Below are 20029 nucleotides of genomic sequence, written 5' to 3'. Positions count from 1 at the left end.
TAGGGACCAGCCACCCGACACAGCTGATAACTGGGTTTGCACAACCAAAGAATTTCTGCACAAACTGTCAGAAACCATCTCTGGGAAGCTCATCTGCATGCTCTTCATCCTCACCAGGGTCTTGACCTGACTGCAGTTCGGCGTCGTAACCGACTTCAGTGGGCAAATGCTCACCTTCGATGGCCACTGTAATGCTGGAGAAGTGTGCACTTCACGGATGAATCCCGGTTTCAACTGTACCGGACAGATTGCGTCGTGTGGGTGAGCGGTTTGCTGATGTCAATGTTGTGAACAGAGTGCCCCATGGTGGCGGTGGGGTTATGGTATGGGCAGGCTTAAGCTAAGGACAACAAACACAATTGCATTATATCGATGGCGAGATACCATGACGAGATCCTGAGGCCCATTGTCGTGCCATTCATCCACCACCATCACCTCATGTTTCAGCATGATAACGCACGGCCCCATGTCACAAGGATATGTACACAATTTCTGGAAGATGAAAATGTCCCAGTTCCTTCACGTCCAGCATACTCACCAGACATGTCACCCATTGAGCATGTTTGGGATGCTCTGGATCGACGTGTATGACAGTGTGTTCCAGTTCCCGCCAGCAACTTCGCACAGCCATTAACTTCTTATGGCTGGGGGCAGTATTGAGTATATTGGATGAATAAGGTGCCCAGAGTAAACTGCCCGCTACTCAGGCCCAGAAGCTAAGATATGCATATTATTATAGTAGATTTGGATAGAAAACACTCTGAAGTTTCTAAAACTGTTTGAATGATGTCTGTGAGTATAACAGAACTCATATGGCAGGCAAAAACCTGAGAAAAAATCCAACCAGGAAGTGGGAAATCTGAGGTTTGTAGGTTTGCCTATCCAATATACAGTGTCTATGGGGTCATATTGCACTTCCTAAGGCTTTCACTAGATGTCAACAGTCTTTAGAACCTTGTTTCAGGCTTCTACTGTGAAGGATGAGGGAATGAGAGCTGTTTCAACCAGGTGTCTGGCAGAGTGACATGAGCTCACTCAAGCGCGCCCCCGTGAGAGGTAGCTGCGTTCCTTTTCGTTTCTAAGGAATTCTCCGGTTGAAACATTATTGAAGATTTATGTTAAAAACATCCTAAAGATTGATTCTATACATCGTTTGACATGTTTCTATGAACTGTAATGGAATTTTTTGACTTTTCGTCTGGCCTGCGCCTCGTGAATTTGGATTTTTGAACTAAACGCGCTAACAAAAAGAAGGTATTTGGACATAAATTATGGACTTTATCGAACAAAACAAGCAGTTATTGTGGAACTGGGATTCCTGGGAGTGCATTCTGACAAAGATCATCAAAGGTAAGTGAATATTTATAATGCTATTTCTGACTTCTGTTGACTCCACAACATGGCGGATACCTGTATGGCTTGTTTTTGTGTCTGAGCGCCGTACTCAGATTATGGCATGGTGTGCTTTTTCCGTAAAGTTTTATTGAAATCTGACACAGCTGTTGCATTAAGGAGAAGTTTATCTAAAGTTCCATGTAAAACACTTTTATCTTTTATCAATGTTTATTATGAGTATTACTGTAAATTGATGTGGCTCTCTGCAAAATCACCGGATGTTTTGGAGGCTGAACATAACGCGCCAATGTAAACTAAGATTTTTGGATATAAATATGAACTTTATCGAACAAAACATACATGTATTGTGTAACATGAAGTCCTATGAGTGTCATCTGATGAAGATCATCAAAGGTTAGTGATTAATTTTATCTCTATTTCTGCTTTTTGTGACTCCTCTCTTTGGCTGGAAAAATGGCTGTGTTTTTCTGTGACTAGGTACTGACCTAACATAATCAGATGCTGTGCTTTCGTCGTAAAAGCCTTTTTGAAATCGGACAATGTGGTGGGATTAACAACAAGTTTATCTATAAAATGGTGTAAAATACTTGTGTGATTGAGGATTTTAATTATGAGATTTCTGTTTTGCATTTGGCACCCTGCACTTTGACTGGCTGTTGTCAAGTCGATCCCGTTAACGGAATCTCAGCCGTAAGAAGTTCAAGAGGAGTTGGACAACATTCCACAGGCCACAATCAGCAGCATGATTAATTCTATGCGAAGGACATGTCTCACGCTGCATGAGGCAAATTATGGTCACACCAAATACTGACTGGTTTTCTGATCCCAGCTCCTACCTTACCTTTTTTTAAAGGTATCTGTGACCAACAGATGCATATCTCTATTCCCAGTCATATGAATCCATAGATTAGGGGCGAATTAATTCATTTCAATTGACTGATTTCCTTATATGAACTGTAATTCAGTAGAATCTTAGAAATTGTTACATGTTGCATTTACACACATCAGTGTATTTATTACACAGCTTGTTAGTTATTTCAAAACATGATCAGTAGAATTTCCTCTTGAAGGATAAGAAAAGATTAAACCAACTAACCAATCTATCAATCTTACCTTGGGCTCAGGATTGCCAGTCATGGTCTTGAGCAGCTGGTGGAGGTGGGGCCAGTTGCCTTGAGAGTACCAGCCAGGCTTGTCCAGGGATGGCAGCCCTTCGCTCTCCTCCACATCATTCACTACAGCCAGGAAAAAGACAACCACAAAGTCACCACACAGATCGACTACACCGTTCAACGACATGAACATACACGACCACACCGCTTAGCACACAACTACAACACCTCTCTACCTCTCCACCACATAACTCAACACTGGGCCCACAAGCAAATGTGACTCACTTCAGGAACTAGGCGTATGTCGCGTGTCCCTACTTCACAGGAGAGGCATTTGTACGTAAACTTTTTTTTAATCAAATGCATTTTTGGGGGGGCAGAAATGCATTCTGGAACATTTCATGCGCCTTAACAACAAACGTGTATGCCATCTGTAAATATGAATAAAATGGTGAAATTACAAGCCTAGTTGGTTTAGCCACGGAAAAAGGCAGGAACCTTTCCACTAGCCATGACTGGCTGAGATATTGGATGGGCTGGACATGCCGAGAGATTAGTTCGGATTTGTCTACCATGTAGCACACTTCTGTCTATAACATGAGCTGGTCAGTATGTGTAGGTAATCTTTTATAACGCAGATTTTTTGAAAGATATAATGTAGAACTGCAAAAGTGTTGTTCTCCACTTTCTGGAGGACCGAGTTTTGAAATCAGTGGAATGCCCGGTGGAATTAGAGTACGATAGCTAAGGAAATTGAGAAAATTCTGTTGTTTGATTGCAAATACGCAGAGGGAGTTGAAAAAAGAACACACAGAAGGCTGTTGTATAAAACACCTGTATCCAGATTACATCTTCAAACTAAGGGGAACCATGGCATCCGTGACAGATAGGGAGAAGCGTCCATCCATGTATATGGGTAAAATAGTCTAGCTAGCTACATTTTCAGATGTTATACGTTTCTAGTTTTGGTAGTTTAGATTTCAAGTTAAAGCGTACTGTTAGCTGGCTGGCTCGCTAGCTAACGTTACGTGTATGATCTGTGTAGTAATATTATAAGTATCTCAGAGCCATTTGCATTGCTAGTTATAGCCTAATGTTAGCTAGCTAGCTAACATTGAACCTGGTTGGTTAGCTACCTGCAGATTCATGCATAGTAGTAACGTTAGGAGTTGGGATTATGGTTCTTTGTTTAGCTAGCTAGCTACATGTCTAAACAAAATACTCTACTATGCAAGTAACCATTTCACTACACCTTCTGTATCCTGTGCATGTGACAAATTAACTTAGATTTTATTTGATATAGTATGTGTTTACCAGAGATGGTAATGAGACCTGCACCAAAGTCAAATTAGGATATAACGTTAGGCCACTGAGACAGTGTCCACATTCTAAGATTTCTTTGGTAGAATGCCTTGCTTATATTTCGACACACTTACAACCATAAGCTATTTTCTGTAATTGGCTCGCCATTACCTTGCAAATAATGATCTTGTTGTGAGTTTATTTTCCTGTAATAATGAAGACCTTGTCAAGCTATATGATATGGTCATTATTTGAACTGGCTAGCCAGCTAACTTAACATTAGATAGCTAGCTAACAAGCTAGAAACGAACCAAAACATTGTTTAGAAAGTAGCTTTTAGGTGCCTAGTTTGCTTGATTGACATATCCTAAATTCATTTTTAAAATGGGTGGATTTATTGACTATTTTGGTCCACGAGGCCGCTGATGTCATGCAGCCTGTACTTTTTGTGTTTAGTACATGGCCTCACATGTGAATCCTTAAAGAGATGGGTGGGGCTAAGGCTTAAGAGAGTGTGTACGGTGCTAAATGGGTGTAGACTAAGATGAGCTCTCCAGTAGGTTTACCAAAACATTCAAGGGCCATTCTCAAAAGTGAGGTTACAAGTTTATCAACTTTCAAAGCAGAATTACTTTCCAATTGTTACTCAACTGTAGTGTATGATATACCATTTTCGAGCTCAGTCTTTACTTTTCCAATGTAAAAAACACAATTTCAAATTTTGCTACATAAGACCGAATTGAGCCAGTCGGTAAAAAATATGGATTCTAATAATATATGGATACTTTCATATACATAATTTGTGAGGGATAAAAGTAACTAATTTAAAATAGATTTTTCACAGGTGCCTAATTGGAGCTACTGTACTTCCATGACTATGTTTACTAAACAGATATAGTGCACTACTTTTGAACAGGGCATATAGGGCTCTGGTTAAAAGAAGTACACTATGTAGGGAATAGGGTGCCATTTGGGACAGACCCATGGAGGCTCGTCTACTTCCTCCTTTTTCAGGCACTCACAGAAGTCACACATTATACAGGAAAGTGTGTCAATGACCTCATGGAAGCATTTACAGTTCATAAATAACACCCAATGATCTTTCCAGACTTCAGGAACAACGTGGTTTATGTCTTATTGCTCAACAACAGCCAAGTACTTTTCACTAAGAGAAAAAGTCTGTATCTATAGTCATTCCTGATTGACTGGAGGGGTTTTTGGCTCCTTGATTGTGCTGCTGCTGGTTAGCAATAACCACAGTCTGTTTCAGTTTGTGCAAGGGGGTAGTGGAGCATAGCCAATATAAGATACAGAGAAGCTGGAATCTAAACTGCACCACACAATTCTCACAGCATTACTCACACAATAGTAACTGCTGGGAGGGAGGCCCCAGAAAGTTCCTTGAAAACAAATGGAATGTTTAGCTGAACTCAGTAAAAGAGCTTAGGCCTACCGGGAATCTCCATTGAGTTAATATAACTGTATAAACTTTGTTATTCATATTGTGTTTCATCTTCAAAGTCTTTGTGCCTGGCTTAACTGATTGGTGCTTAAGACAAGCAGCAGGAAAACCTCTACTTTCATTTGTTAAAACCACAGCCCTTGACAAAGTGGGCTGCAGGTTCAAATCAAATCAGACTTTTTTGTCACATGCGCTGAATTCAACAAGTGTAGACTTTACTGTGAAATGCTTACTTACAAGCCCTTAACCAACAGTGCAGTTCAAGAAGAAGAAAATATTTACCAAGTAGACTAAAATAAATAGTAACACTATATACTGGGGGCACCGGTACCGAGTCAGTGTGCGGGGGTACAGGCTAGTTGAGGTAATCTGTACATCTAGGTGGGGGCGAAGTGACTATGCATTGGCAACAAACAAACAGCGAGTAGCAGCAGTGTACAAAAGGGGGGGGGGGGGTCAATGTAAATTGTCCGGTGGCGATTAAAAAAATTGTTCAGCAGTCTAATGGCTTGGGGGTAAAAGCTGTTGAGGAGCCTTTTGGTCCTAGACTTGGCGCTCCGGTACCGCTTGCCGTGCGGTAGCAGAGAAAATAGTCTATAACCTGGAGTCTCTGACCATTTTATGGTCTTTCCTCTGACACGCCTATTATATTAGGTCCTGGATGGCAGCTTGGCCCCAGTGATGTACTGGGCCGGACGCACCACCCTCTGTAGCGCCTTACGGTCAGATGCCGAGCAGTTTCCATACCAGGTGGTGATGCAACCAGTCAGGATGCTCTCGATGGTGCAGCTGTAGAACTTTTTGAGGATCTGGGGACCCATGCCAAATCTTTTCAGTCTCCTGAGGGGGAAAAGTTGTTATCGTGCCCTCTTCACTACTGTCTTGGTGTGTTTGGACCATGATAGTTTGTTTGTGATGTGGACACCAAGGAACTTGAAACTCTCGACCCGCTCCACTACAGCCCCGTTGATGTTAATGGGGGCCTGTTCGGCTCGCCTTTTCCTGTAGTCCACGATCAGCTCCTTTGTCTTGCTCACATTGAGGGAGAGGCAGTTGTCCTGGCACCACACTGCCAGTTCTCTGACCTCCTCCCTGTAGGCCGTCTCATCGTTGTCGGTGATCAGGCCTACAACTGTTTTGTCGTCAGCAAACTTAATGATGGTGTTGGAATTGGAATCGTGTTTGGCCACACAGTCGTAGGTGAACAGGGAATATACGAGGGGACTAAATACACACACCTGAGGGGCCCCAGTGTTAAGGATCAGCGTAGCAGACGTGTTGTTGCCTACTCTTACCACCTGGGGGCGGCCCGTCAGGAAGTCCAGGATCCAGTTACAGAGGGAGGTGTTAAGTCCCAGAGTCCTTAGCTTATTGATGAGCTTTGAGGGTACTATGGTGTTGTAGTCAATGAACAGCATTCTCACATAGGTGTTCCTTTTGTCCAGGTGAGAAAGGGCAGTGTGGAGTGCGATTGAGATTGCATCATCTGTGGATCTGTTGGGGCGGTATGCGAACTGGAGTGGGTCTAGGGTGTCCGGGAGGATGCTGTTGATGTGAGCCATGACCAGCCTTTTAAAGCACTTCATGTCTACCGACGTGAGTGCCACGGGGCGGTAATCATTTAGGCAGGTTATCTTCGCTTCCTTGGGCACAGGGACTATGGTGGTCTGCTTGAAACATGTAGGTATTACAGACTCGGTCAGGGAGAGGTTGAAAATGTCAGTGAAGACACTTCACAGTTGGTCCACGCATGCTTTGAGTACACGTCCTGGTAATTCATCTGGCCCAGCAGCTTTGTGAATGTTGACCTGTTTAAAAGGTTTTGTTCACATCGACTACCAAGAGCGTTATCACACAGTCATCAGGAACAGCTGGTTCTCTCGTGCATGATTCAGTGTTGCTTGCCTCGAAGCGAGCATAAAAGGCATTAAGCTCGTCTGGTAGGCTCGCGTCACTGGGCAGCTGGTGTCTGGGTTTCCCTTTGTAGTCCGTAATAGTTTTCAAGCCCTGCCACATCTGACGAGCAGCAGAGCCGGTGTAGTAGGATTCAATCTTAATCCTGTATTGACGCTTTGCTTGTTTGATGGTTTGTCTGAGGGCATAGCGGGATTTCCTATAAGCGTCCGGATTAGTCTCCCGCTCCTTGAAAGCGGCAGCTCTAGCCTTTAGCTTTATGCAGATGTTGCCTGTAATCCATGGCTTCTGCTTGGGATATGTACTTACAGTCACTGTGGGGACAACGTCATCGATGCACTTATTGATGAAGCCGATGACTGAGGTGGTGTATTCCTCAATGCCATTGGATGAATCCCGGAACATTTTCCAGTCTGTGCTAGCAAAACAGTTCTGTAGCGTAGCATCCGCGTCATCTGACCACTTCCGTATTGAGAGATTCACTGGTACTTCCTGCTTTAGTTTTTTATTGTAAGCAGGAATCAGGAGGATAGAATTATGGTCAGATTTGCCAAATGGAGGGCGGGGTAGAGCTTTGTATGCATCTCTGTGTGTGAAGTAAAGGTGGTCTATGATATTTTCCCCCTGGCTGCACATGTGATATGCTGGTAACAATTTGGTAACACTGATTTAAATTTGCCTGCATTAAAGTCCCCGGCCACTGGGAGCGTCGCTTCTGGGTGAGCATTTTCTTCTTTGCTTATGGCCTGATAGATTTGGTTGAGAGCGGTCTTAGTGCCAGCTTTGTTTTGTGGTGGTAAATAGACAGCTATGAATAATACAGATGAGAACTCTTGGTAGATAGTGTGGTCTACAGCTTATCATAAGGTACTCTACCTCAAGCGAGCAATACCTCGAGACTTCTTTAATATTAGACATCACGCACCAGCTGTTATTGACAAAAAGACACACACAGCCACACCTCGTCTTACCAGAGGTAGTGTCTCTGTTCTGCCGGTGCATGGAAAATCCCGCTAGCTCCATATTGTCTGTATCTTCGTTCAGCCACGTCTCGTTGAAACATAAGATGTCACAGTTTTTTTAATGTCCCGTTGGTAGGATAATCTTAAGTCATCAATTTTATTTTCCAATGATTGCACATTAGCAAGAAGAATGGAAGGCAGTGGGAGTTTACTCGCTCGCCTCCGGATTCTCAGGATGTCGATCTGCGGCCCCTTTTCCGGCATCTTTTATTCACGCAAAAGGCGTGGATCTTGGCCTGTTCCAGTCAAAGCAGGATATACTTCTCGTCAGATTCGTTAAAGGAAAACGTTTCCTCCAGTCCACGGTAGAGGTCGACCGATTAATCAGGGCCAATTTCAAGTTTTCATAACAATCGGTAATCGGCATTTTTGGACACCGACTGTGGTCGATTACATTGCACTCCACGAGGAGACTGCGTGGCAGGCTGACTACCTGTTATGCGAGTGTAGCAAGAAGCCAAGGTAAGTTGCTAGCTAGCATTAAACTTATCTTATAAAAAACAATCAATCAATCTTAACATAATCACTAGTTAAACTAGTAATATCGTCAACCATGTGTAGTTAACTAGTTTGTCCTGCATTGCATATAATCGATGCAGTGCCTGTTAATTTATCATCGAATCACAGCCTACTTCGCCAAATGAGTGATGATTTAACAAGCGCATTCGCGAAAAAAAAACACTGTCGTTGCACCAATGTGTACCTAACTGTAAACATCAACGCCTTTCTTAAAATCAATACACAAGTATATATTTTTAAACATGCATATTAAGTTAATATTGCCTGCTAACATGAATTTATTTTAACTAGGGAAATTGTGTCACTTCTCTTGCATTCTGTGCAAACAGAGTCAGGGTATATGCAGCAGTTTGGGCCGCCTGGCTCGTTGCTAACTGTGTGAAGACCATTTCTTCCTAACAAAGACCGTAATTAATTTGCCAGAATTGTACATAATTATGACATAACATTGAAGGTTGTGCAATGTAACAGGAATATTTAGACTTAGGGATGCCACCCGTTAGATAAAATACGGAACGGTTCCGTATTTCACTGAAAGAATAAACGTTTTGTTTTCGAAATGATAGTTTCCGGATTTGACCATATTAATGACCTAAGGCTCGTATTTCTGTGTGTTATGTTATAATTAAGTCTATGATTTGATATTTGATAGAGTAGTCTGACTGAACGGTGTAGGCAGCAGCAGGCTCGTAAGCATTCATTCAAACAGCACTTTCGTGCATTTGCCAGCAGCTCTTCAAGCATTGAGCTGCTTATGACTTCAAGCCTATCAACTCCCGAGATGAGACTGGTGTAACCGATGTGAAATGGCTAGCTAGTTAGTGGGGTGCGCGCTATAATAGCGTTTCAATCGGTGACGTCACTCGCACTGAGACCTTGAAGTAGTTGTTCCCCTTGCTCCGCAAGGGCCACGGCTTTTGTGGAGCGATGGGTAATGATGCTTCGAGGGTGGCTGTTGTCGATGTGTCCCTGGTTTGGGGCAAGGAGAGGGACGGAAGCTATTCTGTTACACTGGCAATACTATAGTACCTATAAGAACATCCAATAGTCAAAGGTATATGAAATACAAATGGTATAGAGAGAAATAGTCCTATAATTCCTATAATAACTACAACCTAAAACTTCTTACCTGGGAATATTGAAGACAAGGAACCACCAGCTTTAAAAGGAACCACCAGCTTTCATATGTTCTCATGTTCTGAGCAAGGAACTTAAACGTTAGCTTTTTTACATGGCACATATTGCACTTTTACTTTCTTCTCCAACACTTTGTTTTTGCATTATTTAAACCAAATTGAACATGTTTCATTATTTATTTGAGGCTAAATTGATTTTATTGATGTATTATATTAAGTTAAAATAAAAGTGTTCATTCAGTATTGTTGTAATTGTCATTATTACAAATAAATAAATAGGCCGATTAATCGGTATCAGCTTTTTTTGGTCCTCCAATAACCGGTATCGGTATTGGCGTTGAAAAATCATGACTGGTCGACCTCTAGTCCACGGTGAGTAATAGCTTTTCTGATGTACAGAATTTATTTTCGGTCATAAGAGACGGTAGCAGCAACATTATGTACACAATAAGTTAAAAAATAATTTACACAAAAAGCAAAAGAATTACAAAATAGCACAATTGGTTGGGAGAATGTAAAACGTCAGCCATGTTCTTCGGCACCATCTTTTAGACACTGTTGTTGATACGTTCAATGTGATATAAATAGTGGCAGAAGATAGAAAGAAGAGACTTGGGGGTGCGGACTCTGTCGCTCGCACGCACACACACACAGCTGTGAGGACGTAAGGACCTTGACAGAAGATGGAATGAGAAGTATGTGGTCTCTGGAAGACCACAACTGAGCACAAAAACACACACATTTCTATCTCTGAGCCCCCCTCCCCATATTAGAATGTGAAATCCGGTGGCATTTTCACTGTAACCAAAGTGAGGCTGTATGCACAAGGCAAATATTTAGAGAGACCTGGCCTGGCTGACATCCTTTGGACAAATGACCGCTGAAGGAAGGTCATGCTTAATACGAGACGGGGAGGAGTCTGACACCAGCAGCCAAAGTAAAGGATCGTTCCTGGCAGGAACTGGGCTCTTCTTAACTTCTTATGGCTGCAGGGGCAGTATTGAGTAGCTTGGATGAAAGGTGCACAGAGGAGCCCAGAGTAAACAACCTGCTCCTCAGTAATAGTTGTATATATATGCATATTATTATTAGTATTGGATAGAAAACACTCTGAAGTTTCTAAAACTGTTTGAATTACGTCTGAGTATAACAGAACTCATATGGCAGGCAAAAACCTGAGAAAAAATCCAAACAGGAAGTGGAAATTCTGAGGCTGGAGGATTTTCAACCACGCTCCCATTGAAATCCCAGCGAGATATGGATGAGTTTTCACTTCCTACGGCTTCCACTAGATGTCAACAGTCTGTAGAACTTTGTCTGATGACTCTACTGTGAAGGGGGGCCGGATGAGAGGAGAATTAGTCACCACTGCCATGAGGTGACCATTCTTTGACCATGCGCGTTCACATAAGAGGGAGCTCCGTTCCATCGCTCATCTGAAGTCAATGTAATTCTCCGGTTGGAACGTTATTCAAGATTTATGTTAACAGCATTCTAAAGATTGATTCAATACATCGTTTGACATGTTTCTACTGACTGTTATGGAACTTTTGGACATTTCGTCACGTTTTAGTGAACGCGCTTTGTGACTTTGGAATTGTTTACCAAACGCACTAACCAAAGTAGCTAATTGGACATAAATAACGGACATTATCGAACAAATCAAGCATTTATTGTGGACCTGGGATTCCTGGGAGTGCATTCTGATGAAGATCATCAAAGGGAATATTTATCATGTAATTTCTGGTTTCTGTTGATTCCAACATGGTGGCTAATTTGACTATAGTTCTGAGCACCGTCTCAGATTATTGCATGGTTTGCTTTTTCCGTGAAGTTTTTTTGAAATCTGACACAGCGGTTGCATTAATAACCTTTTCTCAATAGGGGGGCGCTGTTTTCACTTTGTAAAAAATCGTGCCCAAATGAAACTGCCTCGTACTCTATTCTAGCTCGTACAATATGCATATTATTATTACTATTGGATAGAAAACACTCAAGTTTCTAAAACCGTTTGAATTATATCTGTGAGTAAAACAGAACTCATTTTGCAGCAAACTTCCTGACAGGAAGTGAAAAATCTGAAATCGAGGCTCTGTTCCAGGGCCTTCCTATTAATTTGCTTGAAATCTATGGATATACATGCACTTCATACGCCTTCCACTAGATGTCAACAGGCAGTGGGAGGTGGAATGGGGTGTCTAGCTTGATCTGAGGCCGAACAAGAGCTTTTGGAATGACGTGACTGGAAATTTCATTGTCTTCGAAGGCGCGAGAAGGAACCCCAGATTGCCTTCTGAAAAGCTTTCGGTATACACGGTAGATATCTCCGGCTCTGATTTTATTTGATAGATGTGATAAAAACATCATAAAGTAGTTTTTTTCAACCGAGTTGTATCAGTTTATTGAACGTTAATTGCGAGTTTTGGAATTTTCTTTTCTTTGCGTGAGGTGGTTGGGCACGTTTGCGCCACATGGCTAGCCATGGTTGCTAATTCGACAGGCGAAGAGGACATTCTAAAACCAAACAACGATTTATTCTGGACAAAGGACTCCTTGTACAAGATTCTGATGGAAGCTCAGCAAAAGTAGGAACCATTTATGATGTTATTTCGTATTTCTGTGGAAAAGGTTTAGTTCTATTTTCCGCCCTCATTGCAGGCGCTGTCTCGCTATAACGTAAGCTGTATGTCGTACTAAAGTTATTTTAAAAAATCTAACACGGCGATTGCATTAAGAACTAGTGTATCTTTCATTTGCTGTACAACATGTATTTTTTAGTAAAGTTTATGATGAGTTCTTTGATTAGATTAGGTGACTGTCCAAAATATCTCCGGACAATTTTGTGCAGTTTGGCTACGTATTCACATTGTAAAACCAGGATTTGTAGCTCTAAATATGCACATTTTCGAACAAAACATATATGTATTGTGTAACATGATGTTATAGGACTGTCATCTGATGAAGTTTGTCAAGGTTAGTGAATAATTTAATATCTTTTGCTGGTTTTTGCAATCGCTACATTTTGCTGCTGATAAATGCGTTTGTGTGGTTGGCTATTGTGGTAAGCTAATATAATGCTATATTGTGTTTTCGCTGTAAAACACTTAAAAAATCTGAAATATTGGCTGGATTCACAAGATGTTTATCTTTCATTTGTTGTACGCCATGTATTTTTCATAAATGTTTTATGATGAGTATTTAGGTATTTCACGTTGCTCTCTGTAATTATTCCGGCTGCTTTGGTGATATTTTTGTGGTAGCTGCAATGTAAAACTATGATTTATACCTCAAATATGCACATTTTCGAACAAAACATAGATTTATTGTATAACATGTTATAAGACTGTCATCTGATGAAGTTGTTTCTTGGTTAGTGACTAATTATATCTCTATTTGGTCGGTTTTGTGATAGCTACCTATGCGGTAAAAAAATGGTGAAAATATGCGGTTGAGTCTTTTGCTATTGTGTAACATGAAGTCCTATGAGTGTCATCTGATAATGATCATCAAAGGTTAGTGATTAATTGTATCTCTATTTGTGCTTTTTGTGACTGCTATCTTTGGCTGGGAAAACGGCTGTGCCTATTCTGTGGCTTGGTGGTGACCTAACATAATCGTTTGTGGTGCTTCGCTGAAAAGCATATTTGAAATCGGACACTTTGGTGGGATTAACAACAAGATTACCTTTAAAACGGTATAAGACACATGTCTGAGGAATTTTAATTATGAGATTTCTGTTGTTTTGAATTTGGCGCCCTGCACTTTCACTGGCTGTTGTCATATCATCCCGTTACCGGGATTGCAGCCATAAGAAGTTTGTAATGAGTAGATAATGTTATTATGTCCTGTATAAGACTAGAGCCCATTGACTTACAGTATGTGACCCAGTCCATCAACTTGAAGCTCATGTTGAAAAAAATCTAAAATGGGGTTTTACATTTTTTCGGTAAGTACAGAATTAGTGAGATTTGAATTATCGATAACTTGTTGAATATTGATGGACATAAAACTGCACACACAAAACTGTTGTGCTGACATGATAGCAACCTGCTGATAGTCAACTAGCTTAGCTTTGAGCTGAACTTGTCAGTTCTTTATCTGATCAACTTGACAGGCAAATACAGCAACATCATTAGAACATAATAACTGAGGTGAAATAAGTGACAGTGATGCTGTATCCAAAAAAGCCCCAAGGCATACAGTATCTCTGCTACATTATGGAATAAGATCTCCCAATATCTCTGCTATAGTATGGAATAGCAGCAGTCACTGACTGTGGCTATATCTGCCAACGTGGCGAGGGCTGGAGGAGGTATGAATATTTGAGTGACTGGGTCATTGTTTCATACATACCGCATCCATTCCTGGCAGGAACGCAGTCCAGATGGGGGAGCATTCCAGAGTTTGTGCACACCTTTAGGAACCGACCGTGATTAAATATCAGCTGCCTGAGCAGGAAAACTACGATCACGTGTGGATAACAGATCAAATTAGAAATACTGACAGCTAATATGAACCTAGTTTAAACCCTACTATGTCTGCAAGTAGAGGTGGTGTGATGGTCACCACCTGTCTTGATGCTAGTTTATCTTACTGGTTTCAGAAGAGATTTGATTTGACGCTTGGGTTTTATCTTCTGGAAGACAACTCCACTAGTAGTGCTTTTCTCATCCTAAAAAAGGAAATAATTTGCAGTAATCACCATCATGAGATTCCACTAGGCTATAAAGTCCACAGCCCTGTAATGTTCTTTTTGATGTTGGCAGAAAGCTGATCTACAGTGCTTACTGTTGGTGGAGTGTACTGTACGTAGGGTACTGATGGTTTTCTGGGAAGTGGGATCCTGTATGGACAGGCAGACATACAGACAGGCAGGGAAGCAGGTACTCACCCAGGGTCCTGAAGGGCCTCTGTTGGGGCACCAGTGAGAAGAACCCAGGCTTCAAGGCGTTGGTTATGATGATGTCAAACAGCTCCTCCCAGTCCTTCCTGCAACAGCCAGTGAGAAACAAACCCCTGATTATGAAAATACATCAGCAAATACTGTGAGATCAAAACCTGGCCGCCATCCAACTGGATTTGTGTTGCACACAAAAACACTTACTTGAACTAAACATTGGTGAGTTGATGAAAAACATGAACCATAAACAGTGTATTTATGAAAAGAGCATGAGGAAAATGTTAAGGAACCTCTTAAGGATCGGACCCTTTTTTTCCAATTTTCGCCTAAAATGACATACCCAAATCTAACTGCCTGTAGCTCAGGACCTGAAGCAAGAATATGCATATTTTTGATACCATTTGAAAGGAAACACTTTGAAGTTTGTGGAAATGTGAAATGCATGTAGGACAATACAAAGAAAAAAACGTGTTTTTTTGTACCATCATCTTTGAAATGCAAGAGAAAAGCCATAATGTATTATTCCAGCCCAGGCACAATTTAGATTTTGGTCACTAGATGGCAGCAGTGTATGTGCAATGTTTTAGACTGATCCAATGAACCATTGTATTTCTGTTCAAAATATTGTATCAAGACTGCCCAAATGTGCCTAATTGGTTAAATAACTATTAATAAAATTAATAACTGTGCACTCTCCTCAAACAATAGCATGGTATTCTTTCACTGTAATAGCTACTGTAAATTGGACAGTGCAGTTAGATTAACAAGAATTTAAGCTTTCTGCCAATATCAGATATGTCTATGTCCTGGAAATGTTCTTGTTACTTACAACCTCATGCTAATTGCATGAGCCTACGTTAGCTCAACTGTCCTGAGTGGGACCCATCAATCTTGTAGCGGTTAAGGAACAATAAACATTTTTTGAGAGAAACAAACTCAGGCCAAAAAAGACATACAACAGCCAAAAAAGACATATACACATACACCCATGGTAATTATTAACACTGGCTTAGTGTTAGCATCATGCTCCAAGCACTAGCAGACATTCAGACCAGGGTTGCATCCTGTCTCCAGGAGTTTACCTGGACCTCCTCTCCAGAGCAGAGCCATGTGGGTGGGTGGACTGGTGTTTGCTGTTCTCTGACCTGGCTAGAGCTGACTGGGATTACACTATGAGAGAGACCTCTAACTGCAGCCCTACGTGGGCAGATACAGTACCAACCCTGAGTGGAGGCCCAGGATCATTCAGAGCACTGCCTTTTGATATAAAACTCACAATTCTAAAGCTAGGTCATGGGCATGTAGGACCTCATCCGTCTCAGAGTCATACACCCTGGCAGCTTCATTAAATAGTACCCGCAAAACACCAGTCTCAATGTCAATAGTGAAGAGGCGACTCCATGATGCTGGGCTTATAGGCAGAGTTGCAAAGAAAAAGCCATACCTCAAACTGGCCAATAAAAATAAAATATTAAGATGGGCAAAAGAACACAGACACTGGACAGAGGAACTCTGCCTTGAAGGCCAGCATCCAGGAGTCGCCTCTTCACTGTTGACGTTGAGACTGGTGTTTTGCGGGTACTATTTAATGAAGCTGCCAGTTGAGGACTTGTGAGGTGTCTGTGTTGTACAAGATCTTCAGTTTCTTGGCAATTTCTCGCATGGAATAGCCTTTATTTCTCAGAACAAGAACAGACTGACGATTTTCAGAAGAAAGTACTTTGTTTCTGGCCATTTTGAGCCTGTAATCGAACCCACAAATGCTGATGCTCCAGATACTCAACTCGTCTAAAGAAGACCAGTTGTATTGCTTCTTTAAATCAGGACAACAGTTTTCAGCTGTGTTAACATAATTGCAAAATGGTTTACTAATACTCAATTAGCCTTTTAAAATGATAAACTTAGATTAGCTAACACAACCTGCCATTGGAACACAGGAGTGATGGTTGTTGATAATGGGCCTATGTACGTCTATGTAGATATTCCATTAAAAATCTGCCGTTTCCAGCTATAATAGTACTTTACAACATTAACAATGTCTACACTGTATTTCTGATCAATTTGATGGTATTTTAAAATGGACAAATAATGTGCTTTTCTTTCAAAAACAAGGACATTTCTAAGTGACCCCAAACTTTTGAACAGCAGTGTACATGCATACATATACACACTTTCTTTAGAATATACAGTGGCTCGTGAAAGTATTCAACCCACTTGACATTTTTCCTGTTTTGTTGCCTTACAACCTGGAATTAAAATGATTTTTTGGGGGGATTGTATCATTTGATTTACACAACATTGCACTTTGAAGATGCAAAATATTTTTTATTGTGAAACAAACAAGAAATAAGACAAAAAAACTGAAAACTTGACCGTGCATAATTATTCACCCCCCCAAAGTCAATACTTTGTAGAGCCACCTTCTGCAGCAATTACAGCTGCAAGTCTCTATAAGCTTGGCACATCTCGCCACTGGGATTTTGCCCTTTCTTCAAGGCAAAACAGCTCCAGCTCCTTCAAGTTGGATGGGTTCCGCTGGTGTACAGCAATCTTTAAGTCATACCACAGATTCTCAATAAGATTGAGGTCTGGGCTTTGACTAGGCTATTCCAAGACATTTAAATGTTTCCCTTTAAACCACTCGATTGTTGCTTTAGCAGTATGCTTAGGGTCATTGTACTGCTGGAAGGTGAACCTCCGTCCCAGTCTCAAATCTCTGGAAGACAAACAGGTTTCCCTCAATTATTTCTCTGTATTCAGCGCCATCCAGCATTCCTTCAATTCTGACCAGTTTCCCAGTCCCTGCCGATTAAAAACATCACCATGCTTCACTGTGGGGATGGTGTTCTTGGGGTGATGAGAGGTGTTGGGTTTGCGCCAGACATAGCGTTTTCCTTGATGGCCAAAAAGCTACATTTTAGTCTCATCTGACCAGAGTACCTTCTTCCATATGTTTGGTGACTATCCCACATGACTTTTGGTGAACACTTTAAGCAATGGCATTTTTCTGGCCACTTCTGTGAAGCCCAGATCTGTGGAGTGTATGGCTTAAAGTGGTCCTATGGACAGATACTCCAATCTCTGCTGTGGAGTTTTGCAGCTCCTTCAGGCTTATCTTTGGTCTCTTTGTTGCCTCTCTGATTAATGCCCTCCTGGCCTGGTCCGTGAGTTTTGGTGTGCGGCCCTCTCGTCAGGTTTGTTGTGGTGCCATATTCTTTCCATTTTTTAATAATGGATTTAAATGGTGCTCCGTGGGATGTTCAAAGTTTCTGATATTTTTTTTATAACCCAACCCTGATCTGTACTTCTCCACAACTTTGTCCCTGACCTGTTTGGAGAGCTCCTTTGTCTTCATGGTGCCGCTTGCTTAGTGGTGTTACAGACTCTGGGGCCTTTCAGAACAGGTGTATATATACTGAGATCATGTGACAGATCATGTGACACTTAGATTGCACACAGGTGGACTTTAATAAACTAAATATGTGATTTCTGAAGGTAATTGGTTGCACCAGATCTTATTTAGGGGCTTCATAGCAAAGAGGGTGAATACATATCAAATCAAAGTTTATTTGTCACGTGCGCCGAATACAACATGTGTAGACCTTACAGTGAAATGCTTACTTACAGGCTCTAACCAATAGTGCAAAAAAAGGTATTAGGTGAACAATAGGTAAGTAAAGAAATAAAACAACAGTAAAAAGACAGTGAAAAATAACAGTAGCGAGGCTATATACAGCAGCGAGGCTATATACAGACACCGGTTAGTCAGGCTGATTGAGGTAGTATGTACATGTAGATATGGTTCAAGTGTTTATGCATTTATGATGAACAGAGAGTAGCAGTAGCGTAAAAGAGGGGTTGGCGGGTGGTGGGTGGCGGGACACAATGCAGATAGCCCGGTTAGACAATGTGCGGGAGCACTGGTTGGTCGGCCCAATTGAGGTAGTATGTACATGAATGTATAGTTAAAGTGACTATGCATATATGATAAACAGAGAGTAGCAGCAGCGTAAAAGAGGGGTTGGACACACAATGCAAATAGTCCGGGTAGCCATTTGATTACCTGTTCAGGAGTCTTATGGCTTGGGGGTAAAAACTGTTGAGAAGCCTTTTTGTCCTAGACTTGGCACTCCGGTACCGCTTGCCATGTGGTAGTAGAGATAACAGTCTATGACTGGGGTGGCTGGGGTCTTTGGCCATTTTTAGGGCCTTCCTCTGACACCGCCTGGTGTAGAGGTCCTGGATGGCAGGCAGCTTAGCCCCAGTGATATACTGGGCCGTACGCACTACCCTCTGTAGTGCCTTGCGGTCGGAGGCCGAGCAATTGCCGTACCAGGCAGTGATGCAAAGGGTCAGGATGCTCTCGATGTTGCAGCTGTAGAACCTTTTGAGGATCTCAGGACCCATGCCAAATCTTTTTAGTTTCCTGGGGGGGGAATAGGCTTTGTCGTGCCCTCTTCACGACTGTCTTGGTGTGTTTGGACCATTCTAGTTTGTTGTTGATGTGGACACCAAGGAACTTGAAGCTCTCAACCTGCTCCATTACAGCCCCGTCAATGAGAATGGGGGCGTGCTCGGTCCTCCTTTTCCTGTAGTCCACAATCATCTCCTTAGTCTTGGTTACGTTGAGGGATAGGTTGTTATTATGGCACCACCTGGCCAGGTCTCTGACCTCCTCCCTATAGGAAGTCTCGTCGTTGTCGGTGATCAGGCCTACCACTGTGTGTCGTCTACAAACTTAATGATGGTGTTGGAGTCGTGCCTGGCCATGCAGTCGTGGGTGAACAGCGAGTACAGGAGGGGACTGAGCACGCACCCCTGGAAGCTCCAGTGTTGAGGATCAGCATGGCAGATGTGTTGCTACCTACCCTCACCACCTGGGTGCGGCCCATCAGGAAGTCCAGGATCCAGTTGCAGAGGGAGGTGTTAAGTCCCAGGTTCCTTAGCTTAGTGATGAGCTTTGAGGGTACTATGGTGTTGAACGCTGAGCTGTAGTCAATGAATAGCATTCTCACATAGGTGTTCCTTTTGTTCAGACAGGAAAGGGCAGTGTGGAGTGCAATAGAGATTGGATCATCTGTGGATCTGTTTGGGGGGTATGCAAATTGGAGTGGTCTAGGGTTTCTGGGATAATGGTGTTGATGTGAGCCATTAACAGCCTTTCAAAGCACTTCATGGCTACGGACGTGAGTGCTACAGGTCTGTAGTCATTTAGGCAGGTTGCCTTTGTGTTCTTGGACATAGGGACTATGGTGGTCTGCTTGAAACATGTTGGTATAACAGACTCAATCAGGGACATGTTGATA

The 20029-nt window shown here is 42.0% G+C and overlaps 1 protein-coding gene across 1 annotated transcript in view; it reads right to left on the bottom strand.

Annotated features, from left to right (window-relative positions):
• The window catches only part of LOC120024333 (5'-nucleotidase domain-containing protein 1-like), an 84049-nt gene that overhangs the window by 9528 nt on the left and 54492 nt on the right, over positions 1-20029 (bottom strand). Inside the window, exons 8-9 of the mRNA XM_038968553.1 lie at positions 14715-14812; positions 2470-2591 (exon numbers count right to left, since the gene is read on the bottom strand). Of these exons, the coding sequence (XP_038824481.1) occupies positions 2470-2591; positions 14715-14812 (220 nt within the window). The remainder of the gene's footprint in view (positions 1-2469; positions 2592-14714; positions 14813-20029) is intronic.

The sequence above is a fragment of the Salvelinus namaycush genome, chromosome 29 (assembly GCF_016432855.1).
Source record: "Salvelinus namaycush isolate Seneca chromosome 29, SaNama_1.0, whole genome shotgun sequence".
Lineage (NCBI taxonomy): Eukaryota > Metazoa > Chordata > Actinopteri > Salmoniformes > Salmonidae > Salvelinus > Salvelinus namaycush.
The sequence above is the reverse complement of the archived record's forward strand: the minus strand, read 5'-3'. Positions and strand labels throughout refer to the sequence as shown.